The 24,127-nt window shown below is 47.6% G+C and overlaps 2 protein-coding genes across 9 annotated transcripts; both read left to right on the top strand.

Moving 5' to 3' along the window:
- The first annotated feature begins 1,853 nt into the window (after positions 1-1,853).
- Positions 1,854-16,698, top strand: Ttll13 (tubulin tyrosine ligase like 13). 8 transcript variants are annotated; one of them, XM_021168046.3, is made up of 15 exons: positions 1,854-2,137; positions 2,630-2,897; positions 3,638-3,678; positions 5,826-5,944; positions 8,228-8,358; positions 8,762-8,918; positions 9,297-9,440; positions 9,805-9,890; positions 10,208-10,439; positions 11,058-11,242; positions 12,693-12,878; positions 14,022-14,202; positions 14,485-14,664; positions 15,214-15,532; positions 15,911-16,698. In XM_021168046.3, the coding sequence occupies exons 2-15, from the start codon at positions 2,641-2,643 to the stop codon at positions 16,168-16,170; spliced, it is 2,478 nt and encodes an 825-aa protein (XP_021023705.1). In that variant the 5' UTR covers positions 1,854-2,137; positions 2,630-2,640; the 3' UTR covers positions 16,171-16,698. The 8 variants fall into 8 exon arrangements, with proteins under 8 accessions (XP_021023705.1, XP_021023706.1, XP_021023709.1 ...); XM_021168047.3 differs by having other exon boundaries at positions 1,854-2,149; XM_021168050.3 differs by having other exon boundaries at positions 1,854-2,133; positions 15,400-15,532; positions 15,911-16,697.
- A 220-nt stretch (positions 16,699-16,918) lies between these two features.
- On the top strand, positions 16,919-20,835 carry Ngrn (neugrin, neurite outgrowth associated). The gene is made up of 3 exons (XM_021167712.3): positions 16,919-17,254; positions 17,654-17,764; positions 19,832-20,835. The coding sequence occupies exons 1-3, from the start codon at positions 17,091-17,093 to the stop codon at positions 20,436-20,438; spliced, it is 882 nt and encodes a 293-aa protein (XP_021023371.1). The 5' UTR covers positions 16,919-17,090; the 3' UTR covers positions 20,439-20,835.
- Positions 20,836-24,127: the final 3,292 nt, after the last annotated feature.

The raw sequence follows: 24,127 nt of genomic DNA, 5'->3' as shown, positions 1-24,127 counted from the left end.
AATTAACATGAGTCTGAAAGATCCTGGCAGAATGTAAAAGGACACAGAAGCCCTGAAATTGGCAAGGTAGACGTCAGTGTTAGCAGAACTAGCTTCACTGATTTAGAAAAATAGAGGTGCACAATGCTCTGGCCACTCCTTGAACCTGTGTGTCTGCCAATGTTCTGACCAGGTGTGTGCCCATTGCTGCACCTTCATTAGACTCTTTCCTTGTACCCCTCCCATACCCATTTTTTTGAGAATAGACATTGTTTAGATTTGGAAATCCCCTACTCTCCCCCTTCTCCTTCCCCCCCTGAGGGCCTATAAAAAGTGGGACCTCTTTCCCCTTGGTGTCGACTCCTCTACCCCTGCGTGGGATATGAGTCGTCCCCAGAGCTCTGGCTTTCCCCGAATAAAGCCTCATGTGATTTGCAACAAGCTCGGTCTGTCGTGAGTTCTTGGGTGTCCGCTATTGTCCTGAGGCTCCTTTCAGAGTCTTTCAAGTCAATAGCAGCAGTCCAGCCTAACTGGCAAACATCAAACAGGCATCAGTAGCAGCAGTCGATCCAGAAGAAACTGAGAGGCTCCACAGGTCAGCAGGAGTCAGCAGAAGCAAGCGGCAAGAAGTCACCTGACTATCACAGAAAGTTCTGTGGCAAGCCGGTCTCAATGAAGTCAAGACAAGGGAAGATCAGCAAGTCAGTGCAAGGCAAACCAATGCAAGAGCCTTGTCACACTGTCTGTGGAGTATATTTATATTCTTTCTACTCATCACACGTCCTTTTCCTGCCTGCTTCAGCAAGACATCCTCTCACCTGTCTCTGCTTCAGCAAAACATCATATGACATAACTGAGTTCCCACCCCCCTAAGAAAATTTCCACTTCAATGTAGTTTCTGCAATGGGTTTTTGTTTTGTTTTGTTTTGTTTTGTTTTGTTTTAAATGGTTTTTCGAAACAGGGTTTCTCTGTGTAGCCCTAGCTATCCTGGAACTCACTTTGTAGACCAGGTTGGCCTCGAACTCAGAAATCTGCCTGCCTCTGCCTTCCAAGTGCTGGGATTAAAGGCGTGCACCACCACGCCCGGCTAATGTTTGTCTTTTTATGAAGAATAATAATAAAAAAGAATCAATTCTTCTCTGGATTTTGCTACAACAAATAATCTGAATTACATGTTGGGTTGGGTTTGGTGAAGAAAGCTAGTGAAATTCAAAGTGGGGGGCAGGGATACCAGGTTATAGGAAGGCAACAGTGACAGAGCAATTGAATGAGGTCATTCTATTATTTCATTTTCTTGAGGTTACAAAAGTATTTATGGTTGTGGGTACCACATCAAGTTATGGGTGTAGGGGTGAGAGGACAATGTACTGTTTTCTTCTTCCACCATGTGGGTTCTGGAGGTCGAACTCATGTCCCCTGACTTGTCAGTTATCATTTTGATCCGCTGAACCACCTTGCTGGCCTTATTGTGTAATTTGCTAATGGAGCTAGTGAATGAAACATTGGAAGGCATGTGTTCTAATCGCAGCTGTCACTGTTAAGGGCAGGAATTTTTTCATAGCACCATTTCTGAAATGTAGAAGAAACACAAGCAGCTATTTTGTCCCAAACATAAACATATTTGGGTTGGCCATAAGATTCCAGGAAAAGTGGAGCGGAAAAGGTGCGAACCCGCCCCAATATGAGAGGACTACAAATCCCATAATGCGTTGGAAAAATACGTCTGGGCCGTTCACGTACACTCGGACCTCCAGACGCACCGGGCAAACGTAAACAGCCGGGGACCAAGATGGCTTCTGCTGGCGCCAAAGTGGGTGTGGTTCCCGGGAAAGCCACGCCCCCAGAACGCTACTGCAATAGGGGCGGCCTTCGTGTCCATAGCGACGGCGGCGGCGGCGGCCCGTCTGCTTGCTTAAGAAGTCGCCGCCGCCGCCAGGATCTCGGAGCCAGGAGTTAACCCCGAGGGGGAGCGGGCTCCCCCTCGCGACGGCGGGGACAGACAGTCCTGTGGAACGACGAGACGGTCCCCGACGTCCAGCAACGCCCAGGAAGAGCCGCAGCGAACGAGCGGCGGCCATGAGCGACCAGCTGAGTCCAGCCCCGGGCCGATAGGGGCAGCTCCAGCAGCCCCTGAGCTCTCCTCGAAACCTCGGGTGGGCAGTGTCTGCCGTGGGTTTCCTTTCCTCTATTGTAACCCAAAGAGTCTTAGCTATCAGAGGCCCAACCCCAAACGCGTTCACGTAGGGAAACTGAGTTCTGGCTCAGGGAAATCGCCGGCCCGATAACCTTTGATTTACAGCTGTATTTTAAAGCAAAGACTTCTCCATTTCTGTCAGCCACCTCTCTTCCCCTTCAGGAAACAAAACAGCCGCGGTGGTGGTTCCTGTCAACTCTTTTCTGCATGCACTGCAGTGTGTCGTATGATCCAGGGTGATGGGTTCTTTTTGTTAAGGACTTTACATCTTATCAGCCCCCCATGCTTCCTCCCACAGCCCTCTACTTGGAAACAACCTATTCTACAGTAGGGTTGATCTAAAAGGGCAACATTTCATTCTAGCACCGTAAAGGTGCTCTGGGTAAATTCCTGCAGGACTTCCTGGGCCTGGGGAAAGGTCTGATAAATATTTATTCCTATCCCTTTCCCCTTAGAATCTGAGAGGATGGAGCCCAATACCTGTAAGACCAGTGAATCTGAGGAAGATGATATTGAGGAAGAAGAATCTGAGGAAGAATGTGTTAGAGAGGAATCTACCACCCCTAACTCTACCCAGCAGGCACTTGGAAAGGCCGACTATAAAGAATTTGAGAATGGGGTTGCCTTATCGGTTGTAGCCAAGAAAATTCCAAAGAAAATATTAAGTGCAACAGACACAGATGATTTGGAAGTTGGGAGGAGAAGAAGAAAGCGGAAACGAAGGTATCTTTTCCTTCGATCCCTCACAGGCGTGACTCGAGAGAGTTATTACCCCTTGGCTTCACACCACCATTTAGTAGTGGAGCATGGTGGGATCGAAGCTTTTCACTTTAGCCTTTGGGAGAGGAGAGGAGAGCTATGCCTATAATCCCATCACTAGGGAAGCTGAAACAAAAAGATTACGTGTGTTCTAGACCAGCTTGAACTACAACGTGAGACCCTGCCCTCTCCCCACCCCATCAAAAACCAAATAACCATGGGCTGATGAGATGGCTCAGCTGGAGAAGTGGGCTTGTTGCCCAAGCATGAGGGCCTTGAGTTTGAACCCATAGTGCTCACATTAACAAAACAAAACAAACAAAAGACAGCTGTGGGGTTGTGGTGGTGGCCAGTGCCTTTGATCCCATCACTCAGGAGGCAGAGGCAAGCAGATCTTTCAATTCAAGACCATCCTGGTCTATAGAGCAAAATCCAGGACAGCTAGGACTACACAGAAATCTTCTCTAGGAAATCTAAAAGGAAAGACCAGAGCAATATTAACTTTTGCTTCAATAGAAAAAAATCAGAGGACTTGGGTCTGCCATGCTTGGAACTTTAGCATGTTGGTTTGGTATATAAATGCTTCTAGAGGAAATGAGTTCGTATTATAAGTCTGTTAGACATTTCTTCACCTGGGTTCCTGGGAGCCTGATACCTGTGCTTCCCTCCCACTTGGCCTGATTTCTGTTTCTCCTCCATTTCAGACCTCTGGCCATCAACCTGACCAACTGCAAGTATGAGAGTGGTAAGCACCGGGCTCAGCACTCACAGTTCGTGTGCAAGAGGGACTATTGTTCTTATTGCTGGGACAGTCACAACCATTCTCCCACCTGCTGGCTGCTGCCTAGGTGACCTACTACCTACACTGAAGTTCTTGGGTGTCCCCAGAATTTGCTACTGACAGCTGAGATGTGGCTGTTGGCAGTTAGTCTCAGTGGTAGGGAGGGGATCTCCACAGTCGGCTGGCCAAAAAAGAAAAACAAACAAACAAACAAACAAACAAACAAACAAAACAAAGCAAAGCAAAGCAAAAGCAAACTGAAAACTAAAAACCAACCAACCAACCAACCAAACCCCAAAACTAATTAAAAACACAAGCCAGGCCGGGCATGGTGGCGCACGCCTTTAATCCCAGCACTCGGGAGGCAGAGGCAGGCGGATTTCTGAGTTTGAGGCCAGCCTGGTCTACAAAGTGAGTTCCAGGACAGCCAGGGCTATACAGAGAAACCCTGTCTCGAAAAACCAAAAAAAAAAAAAAAACACACAAGCCAGGCATTTGGGAGGCAGAGGCAGGCAGATTTCTATGAGTTTCAGGCCATCCTGGCCTACACAGTGAATGACAGCCAAGGCTACATAGTGAGACTCATATAATTTAAAAAGGAGACTGCCAGGTGGTGGAGGCTCATGCCTTTACTCCCGGCACTTGGAAAGCAGATGCAGGATTTTTGAGTTCAAGGTTAGCTTGGTCTACAGAGTGAGTTCCAGGATAGTCATGGCTACACAAAGAAACCATGTCTGAAAGAAACATAAACAAACAAACAAACAGTCTGAGGATATAGCTTATTGGTAAAATACTTGTCTAGCATGCAGGAAACTTCAGATTTGATCCTCAGCACCACATTAAACTGGCCCTGGTGGCTTATGCCTGTGATCCCAGCCTTTGGGAAATGGAATCAAAAGGATGAGAAGTTCAAGGCTATCCTCGGTTACATAGATAGCCTGGATTATATGTAAAAACAATAAACAAGCATACAAACAAACAGATGAGCTGGGCAGTGGTGGCACATGCCTTTAATCCCAGCACTCCGGAGGAAGAGGCAAGCAGATTTCTGAGTTCAAGGCCAGCCTGGTCTACAAAGTGAGTTCCAGGACAGCCAGGACTATACAGAGAAAACCTGTCTCAAAAAACAAAAACAAACAAGCTGAATGTCCTTCAAATAAGGAACCTAAGGAAAAATTAAATCTTTTGGGGTGGGGAGATAGTTCATTGTATAAATACACTTGCCAGCAAGGCTGACAACTCAGCTTCAATCCTGGGGACCCCCACGGTAGAAGGAGACTCCTGTAAATTGTCCTCACCTCCACGTGCATGATCTGGCAACTATGTGCTCACCATATACACATGATTAAAAAGAATGAAAAATCTTTAAAAAAAAAAAAAGCTTCTTTTGAGGGTTGAGAGTAAATCTTTTTTTTTTCTCTACTTCTGTATACACAGTAATTGAAATTGTTATAGTTAGAAGAATCTCAATTTTTAAAAAAAGATTTATTATATATGAGTACATTGTAGCTGTCTCCAGACACTCCAGAAGAGGCGGTTAGATCTCATTACAGATGGTTGTGAGCCACCATGTGGTTGCTGGGAATTGAACTCAGGACCTTCAAAAGAGCAGTCAGTGCTCTTAACCGCTGAGCCATCTCTCCAGCCCCGAGAGTAAATCTTGATGGTAAATGGCTTACCTACCATGAAAAAGACCCTAGCTTTGATCTCGAACCCCTCAAAAACAAAAACCACATTTTCCCTTTGACATTTAGTGGGCTTTAACAATTACAAGTAACATCCCCAGTTAGGTCAGGGTTTTTATCTTTCCCCTCTCCTCCACACTGACATCTGTGCAAAGCGCCACTAGAGTCTTAGGTGCCAGAGAGCTCCAGGCCTAGGGGCGGTACGCACCCACACAGTATGGACCCAGAGCAGCAGAGGGTCTGCCTCCTCTCTTCTCTGCAAGCCTCATGACTTTGGAATTGCAGACTGGGAACTAAGTTGCTGCAGGAAGAGCCACATGCCTTTACAATCTGCTGTCTGGTCAGGTCTATTCCTTCTTCCAGCTAGAGTTCCTGGGCTCATGGCTGGTACACAGGCTGGCAGCATTGACCTCCCTGTCTCTACAGTGCGCCGGGCAGCCCAAATGTGTGGCCTGAAGGAAGTAGGGGAGGATGAGGAGTGGACGGTGTACTGGACAGACTGCTCTGTTTCACTGGAACGAGTCATGGACATGAAGAGGTTTCAGGTACGAATGTCCTGGCCCATCCCCAACCTGCACTGGAGACTGCTGCTTTCCCATTGCTGCACCTTATACAAACAGGGAGGCCACCCCCACCCCACCCCACCTCACCCCCCTGCCCCAGGTCTTCTGCTCCAATAAAAATATTCTCCTCTTGGCTCTTTGGAACTTGTTATCGGAAGTGTTTGGTGGGCACACCCCTGTCACGTTATCTGTTCTCACTGGTGACATCTGACCAGCCTGCCTGCCTCATTGAGAGCAGGTGTACCCACCTTGGGGCGAGGACTGGAAGGCTGCTTCAGCGCTAATAGCAGACAGCTAGGGATGTGGCTCAGTATTCAGTAGTAGAATGCTTGCCTAGTATACACAAGGCAATTTCCTGTATCTAAAATATCGGGGTGGGGAACTACTGCTTAGGTCATCTGGATGGTTTAGTGTCTAAGCAGCTTAGATTGTCTAGAGTCTAAGCACACATTTACCAAGAAAGCACACATTTACCAAGAAAGTGTGGAAGAGCAAGTGTGGCGACGTACAGCCAGTGATTCCAGCATTTGAGAGGTGAAAGCAAGGGTCAGGAGGGGTTCAAGGCCAGCCTACATAAGATCCAGTTTCAAATGAAAAAAAGGTGGGGGAGGGGGAATCAACTTCCTGACAGAGAATAGATCAGGAGAGTGAGCCAGCCAGCAGTCACAGTGCACAGGGCTAGGCAAGGTATGCATGGTGGTACAGGACAGTACTCCCAGCAAGCAAAGGCTCAGTGAAGAGGGTGAGAGTTTTTGAAGCTTTATGTCTTGGGCTATATCAAGACTCTGCCTCAACAACAACAAAAGACATGAGCATGTCTTGGTGAAGTCATGTGTCGTAAGGAATGGGTTGGTAGATGCTTCCATTGTGGGAACATCATGAGTGTACTAAACAAATGGCTGTCCTGACACCAGGTGCTCGACTACCATCAGGTATGCAGTCTATCCTTACCTGAAATGTCGTGCCTCACACAACTAATTAAAAAGGGCCTGCGGGCTTCTTTGGGGAAACCAGGATGGGAGTCCAGACACTGTGACTTGTCCTAACCCAGCCTTAAGGGAGCTAGGAGAGAGCAGTGACAGTGAACGCTGGAGAAGCGTCAAAGAAGGAACGATGCAGGGAGCAGATGTCAGGGGAGGATCTCGAGTGAACAGTAATTAACAGCCTTTACTGAGGGATGCCTATGCATTGGTCAAACACTGTTAGGCAATTTTATATTGCTCCTTCATTAAATCCTTAACATCCCTGAGCAGCAGATAGCTGTTTGTTAAAAAGAGAAGAGGAAGGCTCAGAACACAAAGTTGACACAGCTAGTAACCAATGAAGCCGGCTGAAGCTGTCTCCTCCTACCTCCTGCCATCCCTGCAGGCTAGAACTGCTCAGGACTATTGGCAGACTTTCAGTGTGTGGTCTTCAGGTGCTGTGGCGTGCATTCCCTACAGTCTTCTTAGTTTACTCCTTTGTGTCTTCAAGAAGATGTGTTTATTATTATTTCGTTGTGCTATTGTGTATCATTATCCTTCTTTTAAAAGTGTATGTTTATGTGGTGTGTATGTGTGTGGGTGTGTGTATGGCGTGGGGGTGTGTCTCTGGTGTTTGTGTGCAAGTGAGTGTGTATGTGTGTATGGTGTGTTTGAGTGAGTGTGTATTTCTGTGTGGGATGTGTGGGAATGTATGAGGTGTGTGTATGTGTGGTGTATGTGTATGAGTAAGTATATGTGTGAGTGTATTTGTGATGTGTATATATGAGTATGTATGTGAGTGAATGTGTTTGTGGGGGGTGTATGTATGTGTGAGTGTCGTGTGTATATGTGTGTGTGAGTGTGTGTGTGTGTGAGAGAGAGAGAGAGAGAGAAAGAGAGAGAGAGAGAGAGATGTATTGCTAGGAATCGAACCTAGAACCTAATGCCTGCTAGTCAAGCACTCCCACCACTGAGCCTTATCTCCAGACAGCATAGTTGTTGTGGTGAACTGAGAGGTGTGAGGTGGCTGGAGGGCACAAGGTCCTGGCATGGGACACTTTTCCAAGTGTCCTTCCTTTCTCAGTCTTGATGTAGATGTGTCGGGGAGAGGTCATGGACGGATTTCCCACCTGCCTTATGGGAGCTTCCTGTTTCACACTTGCTGACTAGATACAGTACCACCGTCTACTCTGACATCTTCCTTTCCTTCCCAGACCTTTTCCATGGCTTCCTGGGATGCCCAGGTCCTAGGAACTGCCACTTTCTACAGCAGAGGCTGAATAACCAACTGACTATGTTTCAGAAAATCAACCACTTCCCTGGCATGACAGAAATCTGCCGCAAAGATCTGCTGGCTCGGAACCTCAACCGCATGCAGAAGCTCTACCCTACTGAGTACAACATCTTCCCACGCACCTGGTGCCTCCCTGCGGAGTGAGTGAGCTCAGACCCGTGGACAGGATGAGGACTCACTCTCTGTGGTCTTGATGACCCAGATGTGTATCAGAGGGTTGGAACGGGTCCAAGGAAGATTCAGCTGGCTGGGAGTGGTGGCTCAGACTTTTAATCCCAGTACTTGGGAGGCAGAGGCAGGTGAATTTCTGTAAATCTGAGACCAGTCGGGATTACATAGCAAGTACAGGATAGCCAGGGTTATAAAGAGAGACTTTCTCAAAAAAAAAAAAAAAAAGAAAGTTTCAGCTGCCCAATCAAAGTGGGTCCAGAGCTAAGTGCTCCAGGAAGAACCTGGAGGTAGATAACAAGAAGGTGGCCATGGGGATCCCAGGACAGGCAAGGATGCACAGAAACCCTTTGACCAGCCTCTCTCTGCATGTAGCTATGGGGACTTCCAGGCCTACGGTCGTCAGCGGAAAACCCGCACTTATATCTGCAAGCCAGATAGCGGCTGTCAGGGGCGTGGCATCTTTATCACCAGAACCCCCAAGGAAATCAAGCCAGGAGAGCATATGATCTGCCAGCAGTACATCACCAAGGTGAAGGCCACCTCGGAACCCCCAGGCCTCTCCCCACACTGGGATGCCACATCCCTTGTACGCCAGGGCCGGAACTCAATTATAGGCTTCTGCCCTCTTTGCTGTCTTCATTATCTTACAGACAGAGTACAGCCATTTTTCAGAGCTAGCCAGCCTGGATTTGACTCAAAGCTTTCCCATTTCCCAGACATATGATCTTGGGCAGTTACCTGGCTCTGTTTCCTCACTGTTAAATGAAAGTAGTAACACAATTATTATTATGGCTACTGTGAGGATTCAATGTGTTATGTATTAGAAGCACCAGTAATAACCATATATTGCCTGTAATAAGCACTTCGTAAGTTCATTAGTATTCCCTCTGGGTTTGCATGCTCTTAGCCCTTCCTTATTGATGGCTTCAAGTTTGACATGCGAATCTATGTTCTGATCACTTCCTGTGACCCTCTCCGGATCTTCATGTACGAGGAAGGCCTGGCTCGTTTTGCCACTATGCCGTATGTGGAACCCAGCCATAACAACCTGGTGAGGAGGCAGGGCAGCACCTTCTTCCCTTCCACTGCCATGAGTGCCTCTGTTTTAAGCACAAACATGGTGGAAAAGTTTGTCATTGTCAGCTAAAACCAAGGAAGGAAGCCAGTGAGAGCCATAGTATGGGGGACATGGTGGGGGTGTGGGAACCCTTGCTGGGTGGTGACTAAGGAAAGGTTCTGAATGGAGTTACCCAGCACAGCCTCTTTGCCAGGATCATACAGGACAGTCTCTGGTGAAGAGGGCCAGGAGCTGAGTAGTCTTGGGGCAGAGCAGTGGGTGATACGAAGTCACTGAGGGGCTGGAGAAGCTGGACAGAGAGGCAGTGTGAGCCAATCTAGGGCTGTTCGCTTCACAGGAGGAGGTCTGCATGCACCTGACTAACTATGCCATCAATAAACACAATGAGAATTTTGTCCGAGATGATGCTGTGGGCAGTAAGAGGTATCCCCTATTCTGTTTTCCCTTGCTTCCTCTGCCCTTAATCCCATAGCCTCCGGAGCCCATGAAACCCATTTGACTCTTGGGAAGCTGGTTTCCCAGGAATCCCTGCTTTTGAAGACACTACTCCTGTGTCTGAGCTCTAAGTGCAGACTCAGCAACCATAACCCTAATCACCAATCCCAGCTCCCAGCTGCTAGCAGCGCTTTGAAGCCCAGGGTCCCAGAAATGGAAGTGGGGTTAAGTCAGGGAGCCTCGTGCCTGCAGCCAGGCCCTGCTGGCCTGGAGACTGGCCTTCCTCTGAGCACTGGGCCTCACAGGAAGCTGTCGACACTCAATGCCTGGCTGCGAGAGCACAGCCATGATCCCCGAGAGCTGTGGGGGGACATCGAGGACATCATCATCAAAACCATCATCTCAGCCCACTCTGTGCTTCGCCACAACTACCGAACCTGTTTCCCCCAATATCTGTGTGGAGGTACATGCGCCTGCTTTGAGATCCTGGGGTTTGACATCTTACTGGACCACAAGCTCAAGCCCTGGCTTCTAGAGGTAAGATTTTCTCTCCTGGACTCAACAAGGCCAAAGTCAGAGGCTTCACCTTGGAAGCAGTATACTCACCTGGTAGCCTAGGGAGGTTGGGGGAAGTAGAAGTCTCAGGGTAGGGAAGAGCCAGGTGAAGACTTCGTCAGTTAAGCCATATAAGGCTTGTGTCAGTTCCTGAGACAAACATTCGTAGTCTTTGACTTCTGCAACAACAGCTCAGACTGGGCACACGCCTGTAACCTCAGTGCTTGAGAAGGGGAGGAAAGAGGATCATGACTCCAGGCTTCTGCTACATAGTGAATTTGAGGCTAGCCTAGATTTTATAAAATTCTGGCCCCCAAAGCCCAAGAAAAGCAAGCAAACAAGCAAGCAAGCAAACATGGCAATCCATGTTTAGGATTCTTCCGTGCACCCTAAGGAAGTCTTGCCAGTGAGGACCCTGTATCCATAGTCAAATTGTCTGGTTTTCTCTCACTAGCCTGTAGATAGGTCACATCTCTTCTTGGTTGCTGACTCGGGCCACAGGCCAGAACTGTTTCTCTCCCAGACCCCCAGTTACACTGTAAGAGCCCACCACCGGCCCAGGTGGTCTAGGAAAGGGGCAATAAGGCCTCCTCTCGGCAGGTAAACCACTCCCCAAGCTTCACCACAGACTCCCGCCTGGATCGAGAGGTGAAAGATGCACTTCTCTGTGATGCTATGAACCTTGTCAACCTCCGGGGCTGTGACAAAAAGAAGGTGATTGAAGAAGACAAACGTCGAGTCAAGGAGCGGCTTTTCCCGTGCCACCAACAGCCACGAGAAACCAGGTGTGCCTGGTATCTGATAAGGGTTTGTTTATTTAAGACAGGTCTCTGGCTGGCCTGGAACTACATATGTAGACCAGGTTGGTCTCAAATTCACAGAGATCTACCTGCCTCTGCCTCATGGTGGCAGGGACTAAAGGTGTGCATCACTATGCCAGGTTTATTTATTTCTAAGCTAATATAGTACATGTTTATTTTGTGTGTATCTGGGTGTCTGTATGGTTCTGCACATGTAGCATGCCAGACCTGTGGTTAGAGGACAATGTGTAGGAGTTGGTTCTCTCCTTCCACCAGTGTTGGATCCTAGGACTTGAACTTGGGTCTATAGGCTTGGCAGTAAGTGCTATTACCCACTGAGCCTTGCAGGTTCTGGTAGGTGTTTAGTTATACAACTTGACTTCTTATTACTCTTATTCCTGAGAGAAGAAGGTTACAAGGCATTGATTAGCTTTTAAACACATTTTTTTTTTTAGCGATCTATTTATTTTATGTATATGAGTACACTAAGACAAGCTGTCTTCAGACACACCAGACTAGGGCATTGAATCCCATAACTGATGGTTATGAGCTTCCGTGTTGGGAATTGAACTCAGGACCTCTGGAAGAAAATCAGTGCTCCTAACTGATGAGTCATGTCTCCAGGTCCCTAGCTCCCCTTTTTTGGCCTAGATAATACACTGCATATGGGGCTGGAGAGATGGCTCAGTGGTTAAGAGCACTGACTGTTTTTCCAGAGGTCTTGAGTTCAATTCCTAGCAACCACATGGTGGCTCACAATCATCTGTAATGAGATCTGATTGCCCTCTTCTGGCGTGTTTGAAGAGAGCAATGGTGTCCTCATATACATAAATCTTTTTTTAAAAAATTTTTTAAAAAGGAGTTAGAATCAGGAGGATCATGAGTTCAAGACCAGCTTGAGCCACTTAAATTAGCAAGAAATTGTCTCAAGCAAATGGACAATCATTAAAATATGGGTCTTTCTTTTCACAGTCAGGAATAACCTATGTGTGTCACACACAATAAGCACGTGCTGGTCACTGTGCCACTCCGACCTTGATTCTCTTGAGGCTGGCCTTGATCACACTGTGTAGCTGAGGCTGGATTTGGACTCCAGTTCCTTTTGCCTCTGCCTTCCCAGAGTTAGGATTATAAGCCTGCAGCACATCTAGTTGAATCCTTTTACATTTTCTGTAGTGTATGGGCGTTTCAATTTGGAACCCATAAGACTGTGGTAACTAGAGTGTTTGCTTATGAAATGTCATTCTCTCTACTTAGGAAGAGAATCAGAATTCTGGAAACCACACCTATATGGTAGGGCTGGCCATGAGCTTGGGTGCTTCCCTCCATAGGTAGGGGCCAGGGAGCCCAGGCAGCCAGCAGGAGGTTCTGAAACTGAAGGCCTTAGCCGGTACTCCTTCCCCTCCTCTGACTTCCCTGAGCTTGGTTTCCATAGGCGAGAACAGTTTGAGTTATCCCAGGCTGCCATGCATGACCAGGAGCGCTATGAAGACTCCCACCTAGGGGGATACCGGCGGATCTACCCGGGGCCTGACTCGGAGAAATACGCACCTTTCTTCAAGCACAATGGCTCCCTCTTCCAGGAGACGGCCGCCTCCAAGGCCAGAGAGGAGTGTGCCAGGTATCTTGGCTGCATTCCCACTGTATGAGTGGGTTAGGGGCAAAGCCTGACAGCAGACTGCTCCCTAACAGGAGAAGAGGAGGCTATACACTTGAGAAGAGAGCAACAATTCTAACAGGTTCTTTCTGTGTGCAGGCCCATCCCAGCATGCCTTCACTGGAATGTGTGATGTATATGTATGTAGTACATGTGCGCGCACACGTGCATGTGGAGGCCAGAGGACAACCTTGGGTATTGTTCCATAGCTGGTCACCTTGTGTGTTTTTAAATAGGTAAAGATTACAGTTGCTTATCTGTGTGTGTGTGGACACCACGTGCACATGTAGCCGTTGAGAGATCTTTCAGGAGTCAGTTCTCTCCTTCCACCATGTAGGTTCCAGCAAATGAACTCCGGCAGTCAGGTTTGGTGGTAGCACCTTTACCAGCTGAGCCATCTCGCCAGCCCCACTTTGTTGTTACTTTTTATGTATTTATTTTTAAAGTGTTATGTTTTTAGCTAGGCGTGGTGGCGCACACCTTTAATTCCAGCACTTGGGAGGCAGAGGCAGGCGGATTTCTGAGTTCAAGGCCAGCCTGGTCTACAAGGTGAGTTCCAGGACAGCCAGGGCTATACAGAGAAACCCTGTCTCGAAAAACCAATTAAAAAAAAAGGTTTATGTTTTTAAAACTGGGTCTTAATATATAGCTTTGGCTAGCCTGGAACTTGCTGTATAGATGAGACTTGCTCCAAATATAGAAACCTGTTTGTCTGTGCTTCCCAAGTGCTGGGACTAAAAGTGCCCCCATGTCTGGCCCACTTTATTTTTTGAGTCTTTTATTGGCCTGAAGCTCACCAACAAGGCTAGGTTAGCTGACCAGTGAGAAGCCAGGAGCCTGCCTATTTTTTTTCTCCCCAGTGCTGAGATACAAGCAAGTGCTACCATGTCAGGCTTTTTGTTCTTGGATTCTGGGGCTTGAACTCAGGTCCTCGTGCTTTCAGGGGAGGGACTTCAGTGCGGAGTTTTCATCCCAGCCCACTAACAGAGCCTTAATGACTCTTTCCTTCGCTGCGGTTCCTATACTCTAATCAATTCCAGCAACACACCAGGAGTTCCTTTCCCCCACGCCATCTCTCCTGTGTCTGAAACTGCTGTGTCTCATCAGGCAGCAACTGGAAGAGATTCGCCTAAAGCAGGAACAGCAGGAGAACCCAGGCACCAAGAAGCGCAAGGAAAACAAGGAGCAGAACCAGGGAGAATCGGCGGGGGAGAAAAGCCGATCCAGAACAGTTACTCGGGTCCTTGCCACCAGCCTGGCATACAGGAACCGGAACCGGGAGAAAGAGGTGTCAGGGGTGTGGCTCTTACCTTCTCACACCAGACTTAATTGGGATTCCTAGGGAAGGGAACCCTTGCTGTCCCCTCTCTCTTCACATGAGAGAGATGAGTCTCTAACTAGTAAATTGGATCTGACCTTTTGGAACAGGTGAGAGAATGGACAGCTAAGGGAATCTTACAGTGCGGCCCGGAGAGGGAAGGAAGTAGAGTGGGCCAGGGGTCCTGCAGCCATCCTTGCTGGTGGTATGAGGCTCGTCTTGGACATCCTGTATCTCTCCTGTCCCTTGTAGCTGCTGCCAGTACAACTGGACACTACGCAGCCTCAGGACATCGTGGAAGAGGAGGAGCTCGAGCGGATGAAGCTCCTGTTACAGAGAGAGAACCTCATCCGCAGCCTGGGCATTGTAGAGCAGCTCACCCGCATGCTGTACCCTAGCCACCGGAGCCACAGAAAGCTTCATGAGTATCGGGTGAGGGTCCCTGCGAAGTCTCTCACAAAGCAAGGGAACAAGGGCTGTGATGCCAACACGTGGTGGTGGTTTCACCAAAGGAGGTTCTTGTGATGGTACCTGTCACGGGAGCCTGGGAGAGGCTCTGCTGGTTCCATGATGTCTGTTCCCAGGCTCCCTTGGGTTTGGTATTGCAATCCAGCCAAGTGCAGCTCCCAACTTTCTCAATTGCAAGGGACTTGTCTCTATTCCTGTTTCACAGTATCCCACAACTCATGACTGACAAATAACAAGGCCACCACCATGGTCAGTGGCTTCTATGTACTCACCCTAGTATTGCCAATGCCCTGGCTCTAATGGGAGCTAAGTAAACAGTCTTGGGCCAACAAAACAGCTGCCGTTTTCACTATTCCCTGGGCAAGTAGCAAACCTGTTGGGCCCTCTGTTTTTGATGAACCCCCAAAGAATAACTAGTTAAACAATGGTTATGGCCTAGGAAAGATTGCTTTATTTCCAACACTCTATCCAGACTCACAAGAAATATGGTAAGGGGCTGCTCTTCTCCTCTAGCCTAGATATCACCAGGACGGGCTGAGCAGTCAAGAACTGCAACCTGTGAATTTGGTCCCATTGGTGTTCCTGAGAGGGGCTGCCTCAGAGCAGATCCCTCCTCATTTCCTGCAACCACTTCGGCCCCACGAGTTGATCCCCAGGATCTTAGGGCCGCTATCAAGCATCAATCCCGCAATTGCACAGCATTCCCGGTACCATCTTCAGCCCAAGAACTTCAACTGGATAGGAGATTCAGCAGCCACAGGCCCCTGTTCATTGTCAATGAAGAAATCTGGGAGGCACTATATTTCCAGCTCTAGAGTCAGGCTCACTAGCCGTAAGTATACAAAAATAGCCTTGGTCACTTTTGACTGGTGTAAATTCCCAGTAGTAAATGTTACAGCTGGGCTGCTCCTAGGATACAAAGTGGCATTCCTGGTAGTGTAGGAATGGGGGAAGGCAGTGGACCGGTTTATTTACTTGCTTCTATCTAGTGACCCTGGTGATAGAGATAACAGACCAATTCCAGCCCTCAACCAAGGTTAACAGGGAAATGGCCATGTAAACAGACTAATTAAGATCCAGTGTGGTAGAGATGCTGGAGGGAAGCATGGGATGCCAGTCTTGTGTGTTACTGGAGCACAGATGGGAAAGAGGTGAGAACACCTCTTTTGTGGGTACTACAACTTAGTGGGGGTCCATGTCTCTACTGCAGAAGGCCAAGCCAGCAGAAGGCTAGAAGCCATAAACAGAGCCCTGTCAGGATCAGTGCCACCCACTCTAACCCCAAGACAGGGCTATCTTCTGCAGCCCAAAAGACAGGAAAATGGCTCATGGACTGAATGCTGCACCTTGCCCTCCATGGTAAACTCTGAACACAGAGGAAGCAAGGCTGGGGATCTTCCCCTATGCCCTGCCTCTGCACCAGTACTGCAGCATTCCAGCCCACTCCTCAACATCATCCAACACAGGTAAAAGAAGGAAAGCCCAGCACTCAACCAAAACAGCAAATGGTCTTCAATCTTTGCTAATTGAAAGACTGCCAACAAGTTCCAGATTGAAAAGCTCTGGCCAGGACCTTTGTTTGCAAAAGGCAAAAAACACGGAGACACCAAGAGTTCTTCAACATTCTAAGATTCTTTGGGGATCGGTAAAGACTAAAAGATGAAGGCCAGCTTGTATGCATCGCTGCTCACCAAGCCTTAGGCTGAGTTTATCCCTAAGCGATGGGTCTGAACCCTGGGTATGGCTTGGGGCTGGAGGTCACTGGGCAACAAGGAGTTCCTTTCCCAGAGGAGTCAAAGCGACTACGGTGTAGTCGCCATCAGAAGATTGCTGAGGGTTCGCCCTTCCTGCCACAGTGGCAGAATCAGGCAGGCCTGGGCAGCCTGTGCCAGAGGGGCGGCTCTGGGCAACTGAACCCGTCTTTTTATTAAAGTTTATGTCGTTTTCCAGGCGCGTGCTGTACCTCCTTTCGATCCTCCCGTCTGAGGCAAGCTCTTTTCATAGTTACAGCAGGGACGCCCAGCCCAGCCTGGTGACTAAGGCCTGTAGTCCCAGTTACTTAGGAAGCTGAGACAAGATGATGAATTTAAGGCTAGGACAATTCAGACCGTTTCAAACATTTTTTTCCTTTTTAATGGCTAGGGAGATAGCTCAGTGGCAGTAGCTTGCCTAGCATGTACAAGGCTCTAGCTTGGCTCCCCAGCACGGTAAAACCAAAATCAGCAGGAAAGGGTGGGCAACTGGATAATACAAGGACAGCCCCCGCCCACCCGGGAAACGAAAGACACAGGATACCGTCTAACTTCCGGTTATTCCTTTCTGCTTCCGGGTTCGCCCTCCCACTTCCGGTGCTTTCCGGTCGCGAGCTGTAGATACCACCTCGCGTCGCAATGGCGCTCTCTCTGAGCCTCTTTTTGGGCGGTCGTGTCCGCGCCTCTGTCGCTCGCTGTGGGTTCGCGTCCCAGGTCATGGCGGGCCCGGGTTCTGTCAGCTGCGAGCCGGACCCCGATTCCGACTGGGAGCCGGAGGAGCGGGAGCTCCAGGAGGTGGAGAGGTACCTGCTTCGTGGCGAGCCCTCAGCCTGGAGTTAGGCTTCGCGCCCCGGCGCTCCATGCGCTCCCCCTTAGCTCCGGGCGCCCGGCAGCCGCGTCCGCACAGGCTCTAGTTTCTTCTCCTCCGTTGTCTAGGGCACAGGGACAAGTGATCAGCTCCCTTGACACCCTAGGTCCCGATGCTTAGTGACGTTTTTCATCTCCCGTTAGAGAGTTCGGCATGCTTACGTTTAGGTGCTGTAGGTGTTAGATTTCTGGGGGCAGTGCACCCAGAGTGCTTTAACCTGGCAGACATGCGGTCAGACGAGAGAGCTGGGCTCTCCAAGATTTAGTCGGATACTTTTTTGAAACACTCATCTTGCTTCCAAGCTCGGCTTTTGCCATTGGTTCTTTCCCCCCAGCGCTTTGAAACGACAGAAAAAAGCAATGCGATTCCAGAAAATACGAAGGCAAATGGAGGCTCCAGGTGCACCACCCAGAACACTGACGTGGGAAGCCATGGAGCAGATCCGGTGAGACGTTGCTCACAAAATGGGATTTACCTTTTGGGGGGATTTTAAGTATTTAATATTATTGCCTTTAAAATAGAAAGCGTCATAATAAGGAACTTCCTAAACCTGTCCAGAATTTTGTTTGTTTTGCGATGCTGGGATCAGCACAGGGACTTGCTTATGGTCCACTGAGGTCATCACCTCCTAAGGACATACCTAGCTTGGTAGGTAAATTATGGACAGTTGATTGAAGTTTGAAAGGCACTTTTCTTTTGAGGCAACCTCATGTAGCCAGCTGGCCTCCAGGACACTGTAGACAAGGATAGCCTTGAACTCTTGTCTTCCTGCCTCTGCCATCTGAGTTCTGTAATTGAGATTAAATGTATGTACCAACGCTCCTGGATTTATTTTTTATTTATGTATTTATTTATTTATTTATTGACAAGACTGCTCTGTGGACCAGGTTAGCCTGGAATTCTTGGGGCAATTCTCCTGTCTCTGCCTCCCAAGTTCAGGGATTACGTTGTGTATGAGTCACTACTCTTACTTGAAAGGCATCTTAAACGAATTTTCTTTAATGGGGCTGGAGAGATGGCTCAGTGGCTAAGAGCACGAACTGCTCTTCAAAAGGTCCTGAGTTCAATTCCCAGCAACCACATGGTGGCTTACAACCATCTGTAATGGGATGTGATGCCCTCTTCTAGTGTGTCTGAAGACAGATACAGTGCACTCATAAAATAAATAAAAAAATTTTTTTTTTATTTTTTGAGACAAGGTTTCTCTGTATAACCGTGCTGGGATTAAAGGCGTGTGCCACCACACCCGGCTTAAATAATTTTTTAAAAAAGAATTTTCTTTAAGTATTAAGGTTTTTTTTCTTTCCTCCTCTTTTAGGAGCTTGGGGTGATAGCTCAGTTGGTAACTTGACTGGCAAAATGGGGATCTCAGTTTGGTTCCCCATTACCCATGGAAAAAGCCTGATGTGGTGGCATGCTCCTGTAATTGTAATTGTAATTGTAGCAGTGCTGAAATGGGAAGCGGAAACACGGCATAGCCCTGGCGCTAGAAGGCGGGTTAGTCTAGCCTACATGGTGAACTGCGGACCAGTGAGAGACCCTGTCTCCAAAGGATAGCAGGTGTTGGAAGACCAACGTTAGGGATTGTCCTCTGGTCTCCATGTGCCCAGACACACACATGCACCCTTCACACTTGAATACACACATAGTTTTTATTTCCTATTTAAGCTTAGTTTGGCTTACGAACAACTGAAATCCCACCATTGATGAATGTGACAGAGACAGGTGGATCTGTATGAAAGCTCTGGTGGTCTACATAGTGAGTTTTGAGGCAGCTAGGGCTATATAGTGAGACTTGTTTCAAAACAAGATTTTTGAGACAGGCTCACATATCCCAGGTTGGTCTCAAATGTGTTATCTAGCTAAGGGCGACTTACTTTCTGAATCTCTTGCCTCCACCTCTTTTTTTGGTTTGGTTTGGTTTGGTTTGTTTTTTCCGAGACAGGGTTTCTCTGTATAGTCCTGGCTGTCCTGGAACTCACTTTGTAGACCAGGCTGGCCTCGAACTCAGAAATCTGCCTGCCTCTGCCACCACACCTGGCTCTTGCCTCCACCTCTTGAGTGCAGGGATGGCAGTGAGTTACCACCACATCTGGTTTATATAGTGCTCAGGATTGAATTTGGGGCTTCTGTGCACGTAAACCCCTACCAACTGAACATCTTAAAAATCCCCCCTTTTGTTTTTTCTAAGGTTGCTTGTTTGGTTTTGCTCTGCCTTTTTAGACAGCCTTTAGTAGGTCATTCAGGCTAGTTTGAAACATTATCAAGACCTAACATTGCTATCATCAGACAGCAGTTGGTGGCTGCTGGTTGACATGAACTGACCTGATTGACTGGCCAGATATTGCTGTCTGTACACGGGTACAGAATTAGTTGGCACAGTCTAAGGACTGCATTTGAGGTTTCCAAGGTTTTTTCTTGTCTGTCACTACTAGCATTATCAATTTAGCTCTTCTCATAGGAGACTTATTTGCAATTTGAAAAACTGTTGTTTTTTTCCCTCCCCCTGTAGGTATTTACATAAGGAATTTGCAGAGTCCTGGTCAGTTCCAAGGTTGGCAGAAGGCTTTGATGTCAGCACTGATGTTATCCGAAGGGTTTTAAAAAGTAAGTTTGTACCCACTTTAGAGCAGAAACTGAGGCAGGACCAAAAGGTCTTGAAAAAAGCTGGGTTTACCCAAGAGATTTGTCAGCTTCCCGTTTCTGAAGATACCTTGAAGCCGCTCAGTGCAGGCCGCTCTGTGTCTGGCCTGCTGATGGCAGGGGATGAAGTCTCCTCTAAAAGTCAGAATCACAGCACAGCTTTGAAAGTGGTAAAGTCAAACCCTAACAGCACAGATGCACAGAAGAAACGGGAAGGAAGGAATAAAAGAATCCAAGTCTTGGAAGAGAGCGTAGTGCCTACCACCACAGCCTTGGGTCATCAGCGAGAACTTCAGAAGTCCACCACCAGTGACTCCGAGGCCACCGGAAGAGCTGACAGGGATACATTACCAAGTGTTGAGATGCTGGAAGAGCTGAAGGCTGGGGAGCCAGGTGCCCAGAGCTTCAGCAGCAAAGTAGTGCAGAGGGGGCATGAGTTCTTTGACAGCAATGGAAACTTCCTCTACAGAATTTGAGCCTAGGACTGGCTTTTGGAGATGTCTTGACACAGCTGGACAGGTAGACTTGAAGCTGCCAGCATTTTTGCACACCGTTGGCCACTTTGGAGTGAGAGTCGGTGAGGCTAGAATGTGGGTGGAGGAGCTGCTTACTTAGGCAGGGTCAGACTTCTGGAGTAAGCCCCATGGGTCCCCTCCAGATCTAAGCACTCATTCGTCTTTGTTGCTTGGTGGTCTCTCTGGTGAGAACAAGAATTATATGTATCCTGTGGTGGATTTTTGTGATACTATGTTGGGAGGAAATTGAAAGATTGCCTCCTGACCTCATTTCCTTTCTAATCACTGGACTGTCTATTCTTGATCTGTTTAATCAGTTGGTTTCCTTATGAATGAAATAAAGTGAAATGGAACAGTTTGTTGCTTGGTTCTCTTTGCGGCAGAATTTACTTTGGAGAGGGATGTAATAGAAAAGGTAGAAGGAAAAGCATTCTTTGTCATTAGATTAAAAATTGGAACATGAAACAGAAGAGACCTGTCCAACAGAAGCCTTCTGTGCATGCGCTCGCTCCTCTCGGGGATACATTAGTTTTTTTGTTTTTTTTTTTTTTTTTGGTTTTTCAAGACAGGGTTTCTCTGTATAGCCCTGGCTGTCCTGGAACTCACTTTGTAGACCAGGCTGGCCTCGAACTCAGAAATCCCCCTGCCTCTGCCTCCCAAGTGCTGGGATTAAAGGCGTGCGCCACCACGCCCGGCTTTTTTTTTTTTTTTTACATTAGTTTTTAAAGTTAGATTTTGTATGTGTGCAGGGATGCACATTGCTGATGTCATAAGACAACTTGTAGCTGTTGGTTTTCTCTTTCCACCATGTGTGCCTTGGAAATAGAACTCAGGTTGGCAGAAAGAACTGTACCTGCTGAGCCATGCCACCAACTTCCATTGCAACCAAAACTTGGAGTGAGTTGCTGGGGTGACGATTTGGGACTGGGAACAAATCACTAACCATTAACTCCAAACTTCAGTGGTTAAAGGCTTAGAGTTCCTAACACAGCCTCGCAAACTACATGCTACAGTTAAACTGTATTTGCTCTCCCAGTTGATGCCAGGTTTTTCCTAAAGATGCTGTGAGTATATGGGAACCTGGCCCCTGTACACAGGACCGGACCTAAGATGTCTGCTGGTCAGTGGCAGTTCTGGGGCTCGAACCCAGACCTCCACTACAATTTCAGCAATATGGCATGATTGTTTTAGGAGTTGCGCTAAAAATGTTCTGGTGGAAAATGAGACAGGTCAGCAGCAAGAATCCAGTAACAGTTTTTAACCTGACTTACTTGAACACCTTGCCGGCTAAAATTGGTTCTCTGAAGTTACGTTGGCACTTAAAGTATGGCCATCTTAACTTTCACATTATCATGTTTAAGTCTAGCTTTCTGAAATGCTGATAACAGTAATTATAGTATTGATTGGCATCTTTTGTTTTTGAAATAGCGGCCTTAATAGCTCAGGTTGGCCTGAAACAGCAGTCCTTTTTCCTCGGCCTTGGAAGTGCTGAGATTGCAGGCCTCCACTGTTATTTCCCCAGAGGCATCCCTAGCCACCCAGTCTAAGGCTGCGTCATCACGGTCTGTGACCCTACCCTTATTTTCTGCAGTTGATGAGATTAATACTACTAGCATCCTTCACTTTCCTTCATTTTGAAAAAAGACCCAACGAAGGGAAGAGACCTGTACATTTCCCACTGTTCCTAAGTACTGCCAGATCTCCATTTAGACTGAAGAACTTCCTAACGATGAAGGTACTGTGGCAGCACTACCTTATAGGTTTGCCATCTTACCCACCCAGACCTCAGCCAAGGCACATAAGCTTCTAGCCTGGCCTTTCCTGCTGTGTCCTATTGTCTTAGAAATGCCTAGGCTGGGAGACTAATGTAGGCTCTAGTACAATTCAAGTTTTGTGGGGTTTCCTTGTTTTTGTTTTAAAGATTTATTTATGTGTTATGGGTATTTTGCCTTCATGAACATATATGTGCACCTCATGCATGCCTGGTACCATGGATCCCTGGAAGTGAAGTTACGGATGGTTGTGAAGCTGTTAGGTGGGTGCTGGGAATTGGATGGACCTCAGTCCTCTTCAAGAGCAGTTAGTGCACTTAACCACTGAGCCATCTCTCCAGCCCCGTGCCCTGCTTCAGTCTCCACCAGTGGTGGTTACAGGATTTCATGGGTTCTTGTTTTGAGGCAATCTAGTTTCACATGAACACCAATCATGCTGAATGAGGTAGAACTGCACGTGGGAGCGCAGGAGGAAGACAGGTAATGTGGTTTCACTTGAGCTGGAAATAAAGCAGCCACAGAAGACTGGGTACCTCAGCAACTTGGGTTGGTGGACCACAACACAAGAGGACATGGCTGTATCACAGAGGCATGCTTTTCAGCTCTAATGAAGGAACATGAGGGAGAAGGCATCTTGGACCACCTCTGTTCCTCAGTGCAGCGGACACCAACTGGGTTAAGATGGTGTGAGGTCAGCTGAGGTCAACATAAAGCATGAAGCACTATGGGCTTAGGCCTTTAAAACAAATAAGCTTATTTATTGTAATGGTGCTAGAGAGTGAATCACCCAGCCTGGTTTTTAAGTGACTAATCCCCTTGGTTTGTTTTCTAAACAGGATTTTGTTGGTATGTTCCTTTTAACCCTTAGTGAAGAATAGGGTAACAAATTCAAGAAAGTAAGAAGAAAGAATCAAGTGTTATTTTTACCATTCTGCAGAAAGGGTGCCAGCATAGGGTAAAGGCAAAAATAGCTAACATGCTGCTTTGGTGCCAGATATTTTTAAACTGATGATGAGAAAGTCCTGCCCTCTATCCCCATAGGCTGTTTGGGATTCACAGTCGAGCATAACCTCATCCTATTGTGTTAAGAGGCAAAGCCTTTTAATATAAGTAGTTTGAGGCTTGAGGCTGTTCTCCGTTTTGTAGCTAATTTTTAAATTATAATTAATTTTTTTTGAGATAGGGTCTCTATAGCACCAGCTCTACTGCAACTATGTAGACCAGGCTGGTCCTGAAGTCACAGATCCTGCCTCTGTCTACCCAGTGCTGGGTCTGGCTGTCGCCATTCTTGGTTACTCTGTGGGTTCTTTCTTTTCATCCTTCTCCACCCCTTTTCTACCCTTTCCACCCTTGAACACTAGATAAGAGAAAAAAAGGATAGGAGAAGAAAGAGACTCCTGAATAAAATCAGGGTTCGGAAAAGGGCAACATTATCATTAGACTACTTCCTGCTGATTAGGGGTGAGGGGTTCCTTGGAGCAAGTTTGATCTTCTCAGCCAGGATATCTAATTTCTTCACCCATGACTAAACAAATTGCAACCCACAACCCATAATGCCTCTTGGGGCCCAGCATTTATACCCTCTGAAAAGACACCAGGACTCCAAATGTCACACAGAAACTATCTGCAGCTGGCAAAATCATGCCCTTGCCAGAGCACAAGGCAAATCATGGTTGATGTGAGCCATCTGAAGCAGCCTCGTATCCCACACCTGGGATTAGAACTAAAACAAGCCTCACCTCTGGCATCTTCTCCTCTTTGCTGTTTATTTTTAGAAGCTGGGTCATTTGTCCCTGATGAGTTTCTGCCTTGAGGGGGTGGGAGTTGGGGAGGCAGGGAAGGGGTTGGCCAGAGGTTGGGGTGGAGTCTTGCTAGCTC

This window comes from Mus caroli, unplaced genomic scaffold (genome assembly GCF_978045245.1).
Source record: "Mus caroli unplaced genomic scaffold, Mus_caroli_1 scaffold_8, whole genome shotgun sequence".
NCBI lineage: Eukaryota > Metazoa > Chordata > Mammalia > Rodentia > Muridae > Mus > Mus caroli.
This window is presented reverse-complemented; position numbering and strand designations above follow the sequence as displayed.

Bases quoted from the DNA above. Each gene is read 5' to 3' on its own strand.
- Ttll13 (XM_021168046.3), top strand. From the start codon at position 2,641: ATGGAGCCCAATACCTGTAAGACCAGTGAATCTGAGGAAGATGATATT. The intron at 2,898-3,637 runs GTATCTTTTCCT...CCTCCATTTCAG, and splicing joins AGAAGAAAGCGGAAACGAAG to ACCTCTGGCCATCAACCTGA. The intron at 9,891-10,207 runs GTATCCCCTATT...TGGGCCTCACAG, and splicing joins GATGCTGTGGGCAGTAAGAG to GAAGCTGTCGACACTCAATG.
- Ngrn (XM_021167712.3), top strand. From the start codon at position 17,091: ATGGCGCTCTCTCTGAGCCTCTTTTTGGGCGGTCGTGTCCGCGCCTCT. The intron at 17,255-17,653 runs GTACCTGCTTCG...CTTTCCCCCCAG, and splicing joins GAGCTCCAGGAGGTGGAGAG to CGCTTTGAAACGACAGAAAA. The intron at 17,765-19,831 runs GTGAGACGTTGC...CTCCCCCTGTAG, and splicing joins GAAGCCATGGAGCAGATCCG to GTATTTACATAAGGAATTTG.